The 18,778-nt window shown below is 38.4% G+C and overlaps 1 protein-coding gene across 10 annotated transcripts in view; it reads left to right on the top strand.

Moving 5' to 3' along the window:
* Positions 1 to 18,778, top strand: part of MID1 (midline 1) — a 654,743-nt gene that overhangs the window by 588,095 nt on the left and 47,870 nt on the right. For all 10 annotated transcript variants that reach the window (XM_063721012.1, XM_054544081.2, XM_054544080.2 and 7 more), the window contains 1 exon segment: positions 16,456 to 16,563. In XM_063721012.1, the coding sequence (XP_063577082.1) occupies positions 16,456 to 16,563 (108 nt within the window).

The raw sequence follows: 18,778 nt of genomic DNA, 5'->3' as shown, positions 1-18,778 counted from the left end.
AATTTGTTTCCTTTAGTAAATAAGTAAATTCCTTTTTTCCCTCCTTCCCAGGAAGTTTGAGATTCATGTATAAAGATAAAGAACTAAATAATACTGGCTGAGCCACCCTAATTTGAAAAATCCAAAATCCGAAATGCTCTAAAATCCAAAACTTTTTCAGCACTGACATGACACGAGAAGAGGAGAATTCCACATACAAGTACTTAACACAAACTTTGTTTCATGCACAAAATTATTGAAAATATTGCATAAAATTACCTTCAAGCTTATGGTGTATAAGGTGTATGTGGAACGTAAGTGAATTCAGTGGTCAGACTTGGGTCCCATCACCAAGATATCTCATTATGTATGTGCAAATATTCCAAAATCCAAAACACTTCTGGTTCTAAGCATTTAGGATAAGGGATACTCAACCTGTAGCATAAAATCAATATTTTGGGTTATGGCTGGGTGCAGTGACTCACACCTGTAATCCCAGCACTTTGGGAGGCCAAGGTGGGAGGACTATTTGAGGCCAAGAGTTTAGAACCAACCTGGGCAACATAGCAAGACCCTGTCTCTACTAAATAATTAATTAATTAATTAACCAACTGTGAGTGGAGGTTCTCGCCTGTAGTCCTAGCTACTCAGGAGTCTGAAGCAGGAGGATCACTGGAACCCAGAAGAAGTTGGAGGTTACAGTGATCTATGATTGTACCACTGGACTCCAGCCTGAGTGACAGAGACCCTGAACTTAAAAAAATATATATATTACAACTTGGGACTGAAATATTTGTTTGTATGTTAATAGTTCATAGCATTTAAGATAATATGACATATTACAGAAATTTGACAGATTTGCTTTGAAATGCTAATTTGAAACATGTAATTTTTTTTTGTTTTTTTTTTTTGAGATGGAGTCTCGCTCTGTCACCCAGGCTGGAGTGCACTGGTGTCATCTCGGCTCACTGCAACCTCTACCTCCTGGGGTTCAAGTGATTCTCCTGTCTCAGCCTCCTGAGTGGCTGGGATCACAGGCGCCCACCACCATGCCTAGCTAATTTTTGTATTTTTAGTAGACATGGGGTTTCACCATGTTGGCCAGCCTGGTCACGAACTCCTGACCTCAAGTGATCTGCCCGCCTTGGCCTCCCAAAGTGCTGGGATTACAGCCATGAGCGACCACGCCCAGCCTAACGTGTAATTTCTTTTAGAACTGTTATTTTAAGTTGGATCTGTAAGATAGTTTAGGTTTCAAAGAAATATTGCAATGTTCAAAAAACCTTAGGTTTCAGCATTTTCTTTTTTTTTTTTTTGGAGACAGAGTCTTGCTCTGTTGCCAGGCTGGAGTGCAGTGGCGTGATCTCGGCTCACTGCAACCTCCGCCTCCCGGGTTCAAGCGATTCTCCTGTCTCAGCCTCCCAAGTAGCTGGGATTACAAATGTGCACCACCATGCCAAGCTAGTTTTTGTGTTTTTAGTAGAGACCGGGATTTCACCAAGTTGGCCAGGATGGTCTCGATCTCCTGACCTCGTGATCTGCCCACCTTGGCCTCCCAAAGTGCTGGGATTACAGGCATGAGCCACCACGCCCGGCCTGGGTTTCAGCATATTTTTTAGGTTTAGTTTATTAGATTTATAAGCGCTACTTAAGGACTTGGGAAGGTATAACGTGTTAGGATTTTAATTTTATCCTGTTAGGCATTTGAAGTGCTTATAAAGTAAATCGAATGTGTTAAATTGATAAGTGCAGTTTAAAGTGTTACAGGAGTAATCTGAACAATGATTCCTCATAGGGATGAGGATTGACCTGAAGAGTGGCTCGAGGGTACTTTCTAGGGTGATAGAAATGTTTTATCTCTTGATTGAGCTGTTGGTTATCAAAATCCATTAAACTATCCCTTAAGATCTATGCATTTCGTTGCATGTAAATTTTACCGCAATTTAAAAATATGTGTGTAGGAACTTAATCAGCTAATTTATAGACAGAATTGATTGTTTAATGGAGTTGAGTCTATTCAACTTGAGTTAATCAAACATTGATTCAAGGACCCCCTGAGAGGATTATTCTTGGTTTCATAAAATTTATTAGATGTATGAATAGAATAATGAGATCATAATTTGAACTTAAAAGCTTAAGGGAAACTACATAGTGAATTGTTGACATAGATGCAGTTCTTGAACAAAAATCTTGATGGTCTGTAAGTCTATGTCTATTCCTTCTCCTAGTTGGTTGGACTCCTGGGGAAATAGGACAGTCTTCCTAGTATGCTGCATTTAGCATGCAGCACTTGACTCTTGATGAGTGAATGGAACACCTCTAGAGGCCAACTACATCATCCTTCTGTCCTCCTTGTAGCACTAGCTCATTTGCATAGATCAGTATGTCCGATAAGCTCACACCTTGAAGGACAGAAAGGACCCTTCTTGAGAAGACTGTACACAGCACAGTGTTTTTATGACAGCAAACCTCAGTAGCCACAAATCCCTGGAGGATCAGTAATGCTAGTGCACACAGGGAGCTCCCTCCCAGCCTGAGGGCTCTGCCACCCAGGTAGGGCTAAGAGGATGGAGTTGACAAAGGGAAGTCAAAAATGGGAGAGCTGTCCATCAGGGGTGTTGCTGAGCCCTGAATAGAGATTGAGGTGGGTCTTTCCTTCCCGCTTATTATACACCTGTACCTTTCCTTTTATTCTCTAGGATACCTTCTCTATTTTTTCTGGTTTGCAAAAGAAAAAAATAGTTAGTCACTTTGAATCAGGCTTGGGAAAACACTTATAAATAATAATTCCACACATGTAAGATGGCTAATCAACCTAGGTCTGAAAATGACTTAACAGGAAAACATTTTCAATGTCAGTCTCTCATGATTCCCAAACACACACACACACACACAAACTCACCACAACTTCAAAATTAGCAACCAAAAGACATCTAAATGCTGTGATCTTTCCTTTTCTCTTCCAGATCAGATTAGCTTTGTTCTTCACTGTCCTTTTGTCAAAGCCCCTATTGTACAGCTCTCCAATGTCCTTCCTGCCTGCCCTTCTACTGCCATTGTAACTTTTACCAGCCTCACTACCATTTCAGAAGAAAACTCCAGGAAAGCAAGTAAGCATGGATAGCTTTAAAGATCAATGCTGAAGGCCCACTAAGACCAGGATACAAAGGGAGTCAATCAGAAAAAAGGTGGGGGTCAAGGAAGAACTCCCCACTCCCAAGTTAAACTCCTCAATTTGCTGTTTTGTTTTAGCCAGACTCTGTGGGAGCCCAGTCATGGCTAGCTCTCTGCAAATGGCCCCCGAAAGGCTTTTCACAAGGGGCAGTAAGATATAACTGGCTTCGGTATTTCTGTCTCCCCATTCCCAGATAACCAGTTCAAGATGCATGCCCACTGTAGCCTGCATGTTGTTGAAATACAATTTTAACTTCCTCTGTCTTGCAGAAATGTTCTTTTGCCTCTCTTCCCTGGTGCCTTTTCTCATCTTCCTCACCCCTGGGTTTCCTAACTCTGTCTTGCCTACTCTGATCTCCAAAGACCAGTCCCTCCTTCATATTTGGCATGAAACCTTCCTCAGCTACTCACACAGTAATTGCCTCATTTCTCAAACTCTCTAGAGTCACATCATCCAATCAAAGTACTGTGTAATGTGAGCCACATATGTAATTGAAAAATTTTCAAGTAATCACATTTTTTAAGTAAAAATAATCAGGTAAAATTAATTGTACTAATACATTTTATTTGACCCGATATATTTAAAATGTTATCATGTCAACATGTAATCAATGTAAAAATGATTAATGTATGCATTTCATATTCACAGCACATCTCAATTCAGACTAACCATATTTCAAGTGCTCAAAACCACAAGTGGCTAGTGGTGGCCGTATTGGACCACACAGCTCTAGAACTTCTGTAGCTCATGGTTTAGCAGTTAATTATGTGTGCACTTGGCATGTTCGCTGCTTGTTCTCTAGTGAAGTCATTCTTTCTAGCAGGCCAAGTTCTGTTTCTACCACAGGTCCTAGCATGGTGCTTTGCACATTGTGGGCACTCAACAAATCCCTAAGATTTGCTTCATAGATGATCCCTGTACACTGATAGCATCTTCCTCATTCGTGGAATAACAAGAATGACCTCATCTCCTCTCACTTTCATTCCTTAGCTACTAACACTGTTGCAAAGATCTCTGGAAACCAGAAACTTTGGTCACCTATACTTTAAATGGAGAGAGAGGTAAAACTTGCTGCTGAGAAGCAAGGACTGCATAGAAGGTTTAGTTTGCTGGCAGTATCAAAATAAGCACTGAATGAAGGTGTGTGTGGTTCCCAGTTTTATAAATAGGTTTTGCAAGAGGAGAGTGTTTGCTTCTTTGTTTTTGGTGCAAAACATTTCTTCTTTTAGCATGTTATCTGAAAGTATTGATGCCAAAGGGATGATATGCCAGAAAAATATGGTTTCTGTCCAGTTCTTTCATATGTCGGGCATAACCTCCAATTAATCTGAATGAAAGAGTGGGTGCCCATGCAGACAATGCCAACAAATGCCCCTGTAGAGAGGACACATACAGATGCCAACCTGAAGTCAGGCACTGGCTACTGAAACAAAGGATTGCTTTAATTTTTGCAGAATAAACTATTTTTTCTTCTGCTTTTCATGAAGTGGCCCTAAAGAATTCCTCTTGTTTGTGGTCTCGAAAAAATTAGAACTATGCCAATGAGGCCTGCCTTTAAGGGTTCTATTAAACAATAAGAAGCCTTTGTTCTTGGCAATAAAATTAAAGCAAGCAGTGTTTCCATTACCTGGCAGGCTGCCCTCTCCCTTCCCACAACCCCGACCCCGATCCTGACAAACCTCAACAGACCATTCTGTTTCCCAGGTAGGAAGGTTAGATGGCAACATCTGTCAGGTTTGTTTATAGAAATATAGTTGACCTTAATGATAATGTATAAAGAGGGAGAGATGGGGGTGGGGGGGAGGAAAAAAAAGGGGGTGGGGAGAGAGAGGGACACTTCTCCAAATAATCCTTAACTCAAGCTTTAAAAAAGTCAAGTTTACTGCAGAGGCTTCAGGTTCTCAAACCATTGTTCCAGAAAGACAATAATAATTTCACAATGAGTTGAAATGATGGAAGTTAGGGGTCACTAGATAAGGAAATATACATTTTAGTCTGACACGCTAGATGTCACGTTTTCTTTTTCAGGGAACTTTGCCTACCATTGCTCAAACTTAGACCCACTTACAGTCAGTTGCAAATGAACGCTTGTAGGTAGATTGTGACCCTGAAGTCAGGAATGACCAAGGCTAGTACAGAAAGCACTGTCCGATGCAAATTCTGTTTAGCCCCACAGTTAGTCACAAGTCATTGGAACTGAAAAATTGGATGACTGTGATGCCAGCTCTCTCTGTCCTCCATGAGAGCTCAAAATGGTTATATTGTAGTTTCCTCTAGTGTAAGAGCTCCTGCCTACAGCTGTCAAGGCCATACCTATATAGCACTCACAGGTCCTATCTCCCTGGCCTGGGAGCTTTTTCTGCCCCTCCCAGGACCAACTAATTCCAAAGGGAAGTTAATGCCTACCTTCCCCCAACAGCTTTCAACCAGCTCCTGATGGGAGATGTTACATAAATACTCTGCTTCTTCCCTATTAGCTGGAATGTTCTGTACTGTTTCCCAGAGTTGCCCAATGGGATTAATCTCCAGTTGCCCAAGGTGGTCTTGGTAAGTCACACTTTACTGGCTTCGTAGTTGTCCCTGTTTCACTTCCTACCCAGTACTGATGTTTTCTGGCAACAATTTGACCATCCATTCTTGTCTCATATCCTTCTCGGGGAGGATACAACTGCCAACCATGTCTAAAATGAAATGATAGCACAAGTCTCTTTTTCTAGTCATGGCTATAGCTCACATGTTCAATTTCTCTAAACTCAAGTCTCTTTCATTGTATTTGAATAAACATACATATGAATCGCTGGACATCAAAGATATTTAAAAATCAATCTACTCACTTCTCCTGATATTCTAGAATGACAACAACAGGGCAAGATATTTCATAGATATCACTTGTGGGTGCATCATGAAGGCAGAACAAAGCTTAACATTTTCCAGTTGTACCTCCCAGTTAAGTTCTATCAGTGATGTAATCATGTGTATTTCACTCACTGTACGGAATACCGAAGAGCAGAAACCCAATCTTCATTTTCCAGAACTTTGCCGGAGCAGATGGCTTCTATACCTGAGTAACTGAAGCCCAAAAAGGGGTCCAACTCAGTATTTTTCCAGTACATCACTTTTCAGGAATCATGGCACAACAACTAAAAGGAATGTCACTTAATGAGAAATAACATGTAAGATTGAAAGTGATTAAGGTAAAGTCATAGAGTAGAGGTTTCCTCTTTCCATTAGAAATAACTTCCCTTCCCTTAAACACATCACCTCCATCTTTCCTGGCACTCCGTTAATGGTCATCTGCTAAAAGTTATTGTTTACCCTCTGACCACAACGTCAAATGCCAAACACATTTGTTGAAAATTATTTAATAGAAATCGCTAATTTTCAGAAACTTTATGAAAAAGACGTGATAGAGACAAACATCCATGGCAGGTTAAGTAGATTTCTTTTCATTCAGTGTGCCCAGCCCAAACGGAAGGGTGTGAAGCATTTGTTTTATAAAGTGTGTAATTAATAAGAGAAAGGAAGGGAGGAGTTTATTGTTTTTCAATGAATTATGAGCAACCACTTCCATTCTGCTTCTTCATTTTGGAACTGCTTCTAACAAAGTTACCATTAAACACAAAAAGAAAAGGCGGTGATATTGATGCCAAGAATATAAGACTGAAGTCAGTTGAGTGTAGCCTAGGAAAAACATTACAAGAAGGAGTAACATTTATTATAATTGTGACAGAGGTCAGCAGGACATCATGGGGAAAGTAAAAACCATACCACAAGTATGTTGTCATTTTCAAATTGAAATTCCATTAATTCAGTACTTGTAGCTATTCATGCCTTAAAAGAAGAAAACTAATATGTATTGAGCATCTACTATGTACCAGATTGTTTGCAGATATTTTCATCAAAAGTATGCAAATGAGGAAACATTCTCACAGAAATTCAAATATTTTTCATACCTGCAGTCCTTTGAAGTCCATGATTTTTCCTTTATGCCAGAGGTCAGCAAACTGTGATGCTCATGCAGAATCTGACTGTTTTTGTAAGTAAAGTTTTATTGGAACACAGCCACGTCCATTTGCATCCATATTGTCTATGGCTGCTTTCACACTACAACAGCAGATTTGAGTAGCTGCAACAGAGACCGTCTGGCCCACAATGCTAAAATAATTACTATCCAGGCCTTTACAAAAAAAAAAAAGTTTCCCAACTCCTGCTCTGTACCATGGAAGAATGTTCTCTACCCTTCTTCTTCCCCCATCCAATTGCATCAGGAAGTAGCCTTCAAGGAACCCAGTTAGGATTTAAAAGTAGCTTCAAAAATTCTGGAGTTAAGCCTCATGTTGTAGCTTCCAAAGCTATTATTTTGATGATGTACATGCATCAAAGTTTTGATTCATGCTAGAAAGTCCTCAGGTAACCAGTACAGGCTGACTGGTCCTAGAACCTCTAGTTTTAATTCTCTATGGACATTCCAGATAAAAAGAGTTTGTTAGCAATAGTGATCGTTCACATTTATGTAGTAATTATTACATGCCAAGCATTTGTCAAGGGCTTTTCATGTATTCACTCATTTAGTTCTCACCACAGTCTAACCCAGGGGTTCTCAATCTTGACACTAGTGGGATTTGGGGATGGACCTTTCACTGTTGTGGGGGCTGTCTTATGTGTTGTAGGATGTTTAGCAGCATCGCACCTGGTCTGCCAGGTAACAAATGTTATTTTCCTCATTATGCAGGTAGGGAACTTGAGATGTAGATAGTTGAAGTAAATGCCCAATAACATACAACTAGTAAGCAATAAAAACCTGGTGTTTCAATCCCAGGAAGACTTCCTCAAGTCCCTGAGCCCCAAACCACTGCCTCCATTAGCCCTCGCTCCCTCTAAATTATTTTACCTGTTTGAAGATTTTGCTTTACTGAAAAACTTAACAGCGACATCAACAACATCGTGAATGGCCATGTTCTGTATGCTACTATTGGAAGTAAAACTCCTTTATGTGAAGTTTCAAAGTTTTAGGCATTAGCAATGGCATTTTTTGCTAGGCAGTTTTATTGCCTTATTACAGTTGTATTTCATTTATAAGAAAGAATTTAATTGCTCTAGTCACCACAGTGTGTTGCCATTTTTGATGGTGTCTTGCTACCTTGTCCAGCACTCAAGCTTCATAATCTTAGAAACCTCAAGAAAAGAGGATTTATCATGCGGTTCCTCAGAGCTATTTTTTTTAGTCCCATAGCAAATTCCTGTCTGGATAATCAATATGTAGAATTGATCTCCTCTGGTCCAAATAATTTTCCACTATGTCACTATGCTAAAGCCTGGATTACATGTAGCTTCTAGTTGTATCACTATATCACTACTATTACTTCCCACCAAAAGCACTTTATGAAAGGATTCCATTTTTAATTTTTCTGAAAAGCCTTTCTTGGAGTTTAAAAAGTTTTGATCAAAAATGTTGAATATTAAATTAACACATTAAACATTAAAAATATTGTCCTGTACTCTGGTTTGTCCTCCAAAGACAGAGACCTCAGGAGCCAGGCCATTCTCTCTCTCTCATTCACTTGAGCCAGGTCCACAAGTATTTGACTTTGGTGTGAAAGAGTTTCAGGGTGAAGATTACATATAAACATATCAGATGAATTATGGTAATATTGTCTGCTGTTACTCAATTCTCCTTGGCTCAGTTTTATATACAGACTGAAGTATTGGAATCCCTTTCATTGTTCCTCTGGCAGCTCTGTCTAACTTTTGCCCCAGAATCTGGAATGTTCATCACAGCTGTCTTTGGCAATAAAACCCAAAGCACCCTCATATCATCATATTTCTTTTTGCACCTGGTCAGTGGTACACAGCGGGGTGTAGAGCCCACTTGCATACAGTTTTCTCCCTGTACCCTCATCCACAGGCCAAATATCAGCTTATATAAAGCTCTGTTGTGTTTCAGTTACTTTAGCCTTGGGCAAATTGGAATTAACTCCTCCATTGTTTTTCCTTTGGAGTGAGATGGGATGGTTATGCCACATCATGTAGTACCACTAACCCCTTCAAATTTGGATGCAGACTCAAAATTACATATTCTTAGTTATAGAGAAAAGTCCTTTTGAGTCTAAACAATAACAAGAACATCAACCTAGCATCATGTATAAAAATGTTTCAGCCTTTCTCAAGGTCACCTTAATTTGTGGCCTTGGAATGGAAGGTCACATTTATTCACTGTGGCATGAAACAGCTTTGGTTTTTGCCGTGAGGCCGAATCCAGGCAAACTTGTAAAGTAGACATTTGTCTTTTAAACTCCCAACTCCTTGGTAATGGTTTCAAAGATGGCAAGGTTCAGCATCTTAAACTAAAGGGGTCACAGTTTGATGGTGCAATTTCAAGAGTGCAGTAATGGTGGGCCAGGGTGAGAGAGGCACAACTCAAGGGGTCTACCATTCTTGCGGAATTCAAAGTGAATAGTAGCCTCCGGATTTGTGCAATGCAGCAACCCTCTTCTCAACACCCAGAGATAGAATATCCTGTCTCCAACACATTGGGGTTATCCTGTCCCAAGCTTACTTCAGTGTTTCCGTCTGTGTACGAATAAGAAGTGATATATCAAGTCAGTGTGTCATTTTCACAAGACGAATTATAAGGCTGTATTCTGAAAGTCTATGGATGGCTAACTTATTTCAATAAAGCACTGCAAAATGAGAAAATGAGGGTTTCTAAAATGCATGCTAGTTCAATTTCACCTGTGAGAACTGGCCAGATATTTTTTTCCTTCACTGATGCTCCATCCTAAGAGTTCCAAATATTTCTAAAGATTTTAAGCCCACACATGTCTGAAATCTAATGATGTTTATACTCTGCACTGAACATCTCATTTTGCAGTTGAATACAAGTCAAATTAAAAGAGCCAGGTTTTAGAAATAATACTTAAAAACCACTTGCAGACTGCTAAAGAACATTTCACAGACACCTAGTCCAGTTTCTAGTATATGTATGTAACTAAATCCCTTTAATGTTTATACATATATGACAAGGAAAAAAATAATTGTCCTCTTTACCCCACCCATTCCTCAAAACACTGTAACACTATTACACCATAAAACTTAGCAGGGAGACTTTGGGCATTGCTAACCAAGTGCTCTCGAGAAAATAGCTAATCCATTTGTGTCATCATTAACTAATCTGGGGAATGAGTATGCATAACTGCATTTCTAGAAAGGGAATGTAAACCGTGCACCCAGGGGCAACTTACATGGGACTGCAACTGATTATTGGTGCCAGATATGAGCATTAATGAAGCTGAGTGACCCTCAATGCTGAATTCCATCTCAGGACTAGGCAGGCCAGATATGATTGTTTTGCTTCTACATTCACATCATTATTCAATTTTGTAATATCTCTTTCATCAGACTGTAAAGGATCAGAAAGTCATTGTCAGAAGCAGCAATATTACCCTAGGAATAGGAGAAAGTGGGTCAGCAGCTCCCTACAGGCAAGACTGATGGGGAGAAGATGCATTTCAAGATGCGAAAGAAAACTGACTCTAGATGTAGAGAAGGTATATGCTGAGCAGATGGGTGAGGCTAAAAATGAGATGAGGTGAAAGTGACTGAGTTTCTCATACTGGTGGGCTAATGTGATACTTGCTCATGAGTGTACTTGAGGTGAGAAAAAACCATAGTATTGAGGAGCCTGGCCTGAGATCTCAGCTCACTGTAACCTCCGACTCCTGGGTTCAAGCGATTCTCCTGCCTCTGCCTCCCGAGTAGCTGGGATTATAGGCATGCGCCACCACACCCAGCTAATTTTTGTATTTTTAGTAGAGATGGGGTTTCATCATGTTGGCCAGGATGGTTTCAATCTCCTGACCTCGTGACCCGCCTGCCTCGGCCTCCCAAAGTGCTGGGATTACAGGCATGAGCCACCGCGCCTGGCCAGGAAGGCCTAATTTTAAGCTGTATTTCATCCTGAGAAGTCAAGTGCCCCATTTCCAGTGTGGTTCAAAGGCAGGAGACAGTAATTACCCACAACTGGACATCATTCCTAATTATCTTCATCTCACTCTTGCCCTTAGTTTAGGGGCCAAGGAGGAGACTGATGGCACAAAAGTGGAAGTGTGAGTACCGGAAAGAAGAGTTTGAACTTGTTTTCTGCATCCTTAGATTGGCCCTCCTCAGAGCACTTCCATCAGCCACAATGATTTCTGAATCAAAAGATGTGAATCAGAAATGAAAGCAAAAATCATAACCAGGAGCTGCTAGCTTCCAAACCAAACCTGGGAACTAGAAACACCAGAACATAACTGCAAGTAACCAATAAACCCTGCCATATTTGAACTAATAGAAATTAATGAGAAAGTCCAATCAAATCGTTAATTCTTTGTTTAAGTGACACATGAAACAGCAAAACTGTGGAAAACTTCTTCGTAGTAGAAAAAGTTTTGAAATATAGAATAGTATTTAACTTGTTTTATTGTATCTTTTGGAATATAAGAATACTAGAGTTACAAGAATTTAGAAATTCATCAAAGTAGAAAACAAGATTCAACTTCCCTGGTTTCAAAAGGAAAGCTAAATCTGTATTCTCTGAAAGATCTAGGAAAAATACTTGGCCTAGAAAGAATAGATCCTGTTCTCAAATTTCTAGGAATTTACATTTTGGGGTGATGGTGATTGTGATATCAGTTTTCTCAAAACACATTTGCCTCAACAAAGAAGATTTCAGCCCACTTTTTTGGTAAAGCAAACCTATCCATTCTGTAAATCAAATAGTCAAGATTTGGATTAAATTGAGCCCCATATTACAATGGCAACTGGGATACTTTTTCTACCATGCAGTAACTCAACTCCCAATGATTGTGAGAGTGAATGGACCCTAAACTAAATCATAATCTGTTTACAAAATCCCTTCTCAATGCAGACAACAGTACCTCAGGTTTGTCAATGGCTTCATAAGTGTAGGTGTTTCTTCATATATTATTTCATGTATTCACCACAATAATTCCACATGGCTGAGAGAGCAGATATTATTCAGCTCATTTTACAAAATAGGAAAACTCACAAATGGAGATAGCCTAAGATTTTCCTAATGTCACCATGTGGGTATATTACACACCACATTTCATTTCACAGCCCCTACTCTAGAATTAGCAGTGGGTTCTCACTGGACTTAGTCAAAGCCAGAAGAGCTTGAAGTGTGGAATATGTTAGTGACAACATTAAAACTTGAGGACCTCACAATGTGGTCAATTGATTTTTGACAAAGGTTCTCAGACACTTCAGTGAAAGAAAGAATAGTCTTTCAAAAAATTGTGCTGAGACAACTGGCTATCCATAAGCAAAAGAATAAAGTTAGAAGCCTACCCTCACACCATACACAAAACTGACCTCAAAATGGCTCATAGACCTAAATATAAAATATAAAACTTACAGAGGAAAACAGAATAGTAAGTCTCCATGACCTTGGGATAGGCAATGGTTTCTTAGGTATGACAACAAAAGCACAAGTAACAATAGAAAAGTAGATAAATTAACTTCATTAAAATTTAAAAATGTTTTGTGCTTTAAAGGGTATCATAAAGAGAATGCAAAGATAACCCACAAAACAGGAGGTAATATTTGCAAATCACATATTTGATAAGGGACTTGTATTCTGAATATGTAAAGAAATAATACAATCTAGTAATTAAAAGACAATGACCCAATTACAAAAGGAGCAAAAGATCCGAATAGTCATATCTCCAACGTAGATACACAGATGTCCAGTAAGTTAACGAAAAGATGGTCAACATCATTAGCCATCAGGAAAATGTAAGTCAAAACCACAATGAGATACCACTTCATACCCACTAAAAATAAAATAAAATTAAAAAGACATACAATAACAAGCATTAACAAGGATGTGGAGAAATTGGAACCCTCATGTATTTCTGATGGGAATATAAAATAATGCAGCCACTTTGAACAATAGCTTGGAAGTTCCTTAAAACATTAAACACAGTTATGTGACCCAACAATTCCACCCCTATATCAAAGAAAAATGAATATATATGGGCACACAAAAACTTGTACATGAATGTTCATATCAGTATTATTTATAGTGAACAAAAACTAGAAACATCAGTGTGCATCTATTAAAGAAGAGATAAACAAAAAGTGGCCTATTCATACAATGAAATATTATTTGGCATAGAAAGGAATGAAGTACTGATAAATGCTACCACATAGATGAACCTTGAAAACATTACGCTAAGTGAAAGAAGCCAAACAAAAAGGATTATGTATTATTTGATTCCATTTATATGAAACATCCAGAACAGGCAAATCCATAAAGAGACAGAAAGTAGACTAGTGGTTGCCTCGGGCTGGAGCTGGGGCAGGTAGGGAAAATGTGGAGTGACTGCACACATTATGGGTTTCTTTCCTGGGCACTGAAAATGTTCTAGGCTTAGATTGTGATGACGATTGCACATGAAATCATCTGTGAATACACGAAAAACCACAAAACTGCACATTTTAAATGGACAAATTTTATGATATGTGAAATATATTCCAATAAGGCAGTTTTAAAAAATCAATTCCTGGCCAGGTGCGGTGGCACACTCTTGTAATCCCAGCAGTTTTAAGAGGCCAAAGTGCGAGGATCACTTGAGCCCGGGAGTTTGAGACTAGCCTGGGCAACATAGCAAGACCTCGTCTCTACAAAAAAATGCATTTTTAAAAAATTGAGCCAGGAGTCATGGCATATACCTGTAGTCCCAGCTACTCAGGAGACTGAAGAGGGAGGATTGCTTGAGCCTGAGAGGTCGAGGATGCAGTGAGCCGTGATGGCACCAGTGCACTCCAGCCTGAGTGATAGAGCAAGAGCAAGACCCTGTCTCAAAAAAAATCAACTCCCTTCCTCCCTCCCCCTCAAATAAAACAATCCTTAGGACATAATTTTGTGTCTACACAGTCCTTGGAAACCAATCCATTACCTGCATATTGAGTGATTACTAGTGATAACTACTTGCTCCATTACGTTTTTGCCCTGTCTCTTCTTGGAAGGTCATTTTCCCTATTTATTTATTCAACAAATATTTTTTGAATGCCTATTTTGTGCCAGACATGGCACCAGGTGCTTGGGATAGATACCTTATTTAATACAACAGCTGAAGATCCCTGCCCATATGGAGCTTATGTTCTAACAGATTTACCTCGTATTCTCAAGTACAACTTAGCTCTTCGGGTTTATTCTAGTAGATATTTTTCAAGTATGGGGTATGTCAAAGAAAAACTAGAGCTGAACAGTAGTTAAAGCTGTAAAAACAGATTTTATTCAGGACTATTGTAATAAGGGGAAAGAGACCTCAGTATAGAATGGGACTCAACTCCCAATGTCACGTGGACCAGTGGGGATTTACAGCCAAGGAGCAGGGTGATGGTAAGTGGATGGAAAATTACTAAGAGGAAACATCAGGGGTAAGGGGGATTCTGGTTAAACCGACCTAAAAGGATTCTTGCTGAAGGTAGGCCAAGTTGATCAGACATCCCCTGGGGCATGGTGAAGGATGAAGAACCCAATCAGATACTGAGAGTGATCAGATATGGAGATGGAGGATTCTGGTTAAACCAACTCAGCAGGGTTCTTGCTAAAACTGGTTTACAAGAAAGTGCACAGAAGGGCCTAGGAGAAAGTTCAAGACTAAAGTTTGGTCAAGCAAAGAAGCTTTGTCAGTGCTACTTTCTAGAAATTTTACTTCCTCCATCATAATGTGCTCATGTTATCAATATGGTCCCATCCTTTTCATAACTCAGTTGTAGTCAGTTATTAAATTCAGTTTGAGGTCAAAAGGAAACAAGAAATTTACTGAGTGTAAGTTTCAAGTAAATATGTCAATAGCTAAATTTATTTGAGAAACCTCAAGGGGAACTAGAAATGATGACATAAAAATAACAGTAAGAGAAATGAAGCCTAATGATTATCCTCCTTGAAATATTAGCCTGAGTTCCACATTTGTACTTCTCAGTCAATGCATTTTTAATTTTTCTCTTTGTTCATTCAAACAAATACTTAGCAAATAACTCTGTCTGCTAAACTGATGTAGGACATAATCTCATGGTTTATTGCAAATGGCCAATGACCATCATCTTCTCAATAAGATGTCTTGAGTAGTCTCTATGTTGTGTCTGAACAATGATCAGGAATAAAATTCAAGGAATCCTGGGCCTGTGGAAACAGGACATGGTTTCTGTGAACAGCCATCAGTGGATTTTTATCTTGAACTCATGACCCTACTTCCAGTTTATCTCATTCATAGAGAATGAAATTACTCCAATTAAAGCCTTCCAAATCAAAAAGCCTAGGGACTGGGCCATGTCTCCTCCCTGAGATATGCTAGAATAATCAATGCCATTGTCATTCTTTGTAACATTGCAACTTCTCCTGCGGCTGTGTTAAAATAATAAACCTCATGCCTGCTATCTCCATCTCTCACAGCTGTGGTTTCTGGGTTTCTGTTTGTGAATAAGCATTTCAGAATTGTCATGAGATGGAGGAAATAGCATGTGCAGAGTATTTCCCAGGCCTAGTTGCCAAGAATGAGCTAATTGTAAGCCTCCCTTGCATACAAGTCACAAAAACTTCAAATACAAGCCACTCTGTAGTGATCCACCTTTCCACATGAATGGTATGCTTTTGTTGTAGAACCTTGATCTCTCAGAAGTATACTAGGAGTATAATTTTAAATTATGTCATAAGATTAATAAACTGTCGAACCATCTTTTTGTGTTTTTTATGTTTTATAGTGATTAGATACAAAATTGATGTTTGTATTTAAGAGAAATGTTAAATAAATGTGATACAGGCTTGCTACATTGCTTACAGAAAATTTGTCTAAAAGAGATTGATAGTAATCTGTCCTCCATAAAAGAATAATATTGATTGTTTTTTTAACTTACATTTTTTATGTTTAACAGGACAAATTTGATACTTTCTAAAAATATAAAAGCAGGAATTGCAAATATATTTCACATGACACATCATTTTCCAACTAATTGGTAATGGCTATGTACATGTTATGCTAAAGATTCTGCAGCTGAGTCTGGCTTAGTAGAAAAGACTGCTGTCATTGGATAATAATGTTTTCCAAGGATGCAAATTAGGAAGTGGCCATGTAAGTCCTATATTTGCCATCCTTGCGTAATCGGACAAAGAGTTAACATTTAAAATATCTTTTCAGAGATAACTAGAAACATCCTAGTATACATTAAAAATAGCACTTAACTGAAAAACAAAGGCCAAATTAACACTTACCATTGTACTTATCCCGTAGGTCAATGCATCGCGTCAAGAAGCCAAATTGACAGAAGAGTGTGATCTTCTCATTGAGATCATTCAGCAAAGACGACAAATTATTGGAACCAAGATCAAAGAAGGGAAGGTATGATTTCTAGGGCAGAAGATTTCATATTCTCTACCTGGAGAAAATAAATCCTAATACACTCCAGGGACTTTGGAAATGTTGAGAACCCTCTTTTTCTATACATTCTGTAATTCCTTCTTAAGTCTTTAAGACTTAGTTAAAAGGCCTTTGCTTGGCAGTTTTTTCTCCATCCTTTTCTTTGTACTATGGTCTCCTGTGAAGACCTGTGATACAAGGGCTGCTCCATTGCCCAGCGCCAGGAGGTAGCATAAAGGTCTTGTCTATCATGGCCATTGTTTTCTATCTCACTTGTCTATGAGAAGGTGGGTTCTGTGGAGGCAGAGTTCATTTTGTATTCATTGTGATATCCTAGCAACTAGCATAGCATTACGTAAATTAAAAATGAATCTGACTTTATTTATAGAAATTATGAAGTACTTTCCCATGTTTTTGAGGAAATGTATACAGGTATAACTTCATGGTCCTAAAACCCCTGGGGTTTCACTATATCATATACTCCTTTGCGGATATAGTAATAGTACTTCTTTTCTAATGTTTCTATGTTTTAATTTCCTATTGTTTCACAGCAGACTATATTTTTAAGAGAAATTGACATATATTCTTTATAGCCACTTTCTTATTTATTCAAAATTCATTCACAAACTGTTGGTCACTTTATAATCCATCAGTTTATTCTATTTTAAAATTAGTCATGTTTTTATTGAAATACTTATGATCCTTTTAATTTTACCCAATTCTCTGCCACATTCAAGGATAATTTTTCTTTTTTTCTTTCTTTTTTTTTGAGACAGTCTTTATCTGTCACCCAGGCTGGAGTGCAGTGGCACAATCATGGCTCACTGCAACTGCCGCCTCCCGGGTTCAAACAATCCTCCTGCCTTAGCCTCCTGAGTAGCTGGGACTACAGGCGTGGGCCACCATACCTGGCTAATTTTTATATTTTTTGTAGAGACAGGGTTTCGCCATGTTGCCTAGGCTGGTCTCGAACTCCTGGGCTCAAGCAAGCCACCTGCCTCTGCCTCCTAAAATGCTGGGATGACAGGCACGAGCTACTATGCCTGGCCAAGGATAATTTTTCTATGGATTTTTAAAAATAGAAGCATTTATTTATGATCCAGTAAATTCATGCATTTCTATTATTATTGTTCATAGCTGTACTTTAAAACAAAATATATTAATTAAAACATACTAGCAAGTTGTAAGTGAAACACAGAGATAACCATGGCTAATGTATGTGGTTTTCTGTTTTCCACAAAATTTAACAGGTACCTTCTAATATTGTACAATGTTTTGGATTACTCTGTCTATATAGATTACAAAATATTTATACACATAAATTATTAAAATGATCTGAAAAAATAGTGAAATCAAATAGTTATTGACACTGGTATAGTAGATTAACAGATTAACATGAAATTATTCCCTGGCCAAGGACTCACATGTGCCAAAAAGCTACTTTTCCCCACATACAAATTGTCCAATTTAGAAGAGCACTGAGTGTCCATCTGGAATCCTTACAGGATATATTTCATCTTCCATCATCATCATGCATCACAGGTGCACATCTCTTAATTCTAGAAGTATTCCAGGTTCTCAGACACATGGCCACCTGAAGTACAGTCACAATTAATTATTCATATGCATACAGAAGGTAATTTGCTAACTTTACATGGTTGCATGCAGAGATTAGCTCTCAATACACATATTAGTTTATTTTCATTTTTAATTTTAAATTGACAAACAGTTATATATATTTATGGGGTGCAAAGTGATGTTATAATTTATGGATGAAATATGGAATAACTAAATCAAGCTAATTAACATATCCGTCATCTCAAAGCCTTTTTTTGTGGTGAGAACATTTGAAATTTACTTGCTTAGTGATTTTGAACCATATAATACATTATTATTTATTTGCTGTTTTCACCATGCCATGCAATACATCTCAAAGTAAAAAATGAATAATAAATAAATAATTTTTTTTAAAAAGCACTTCTTCTTCCTCTCTAATTGAGGTTTTGCACCTTACTCTTATTAGTCTCTTATTGCTGCAATAACAAATTACCATAAACTTGGTGGCTTGAGACAACATAGATTTATTATCTCAGTGTGCTGAAATTCGGAAATCCAAAAATCGATCTCACTGGGTTAAGCATAATCGACAGTCAAGGTTTTGGCAGTGCTGTTTCTTTCTGGAAGCTTTAGGGGAAAA

The sequence above is a fragment of the Pongo abelii genome, chromosome X (genome assembly GCF_028885655.2).
Source record: "Pongo abelii isolate AG06213 chromosome X, NHGRI_mPonAbe1-v2.0_pri, whole genome shotgun sequence".
NCBI lineage: Eukaryota > Metazoa > Chordata > Mammalia > Primates > Hominidae > Pongo > Pongo abelii.
The sequence above is the reverse complement of the archived record's forward strand: the minus strand, read 5'-3'. Positions and strand labels throughout refer to the sequence as shown.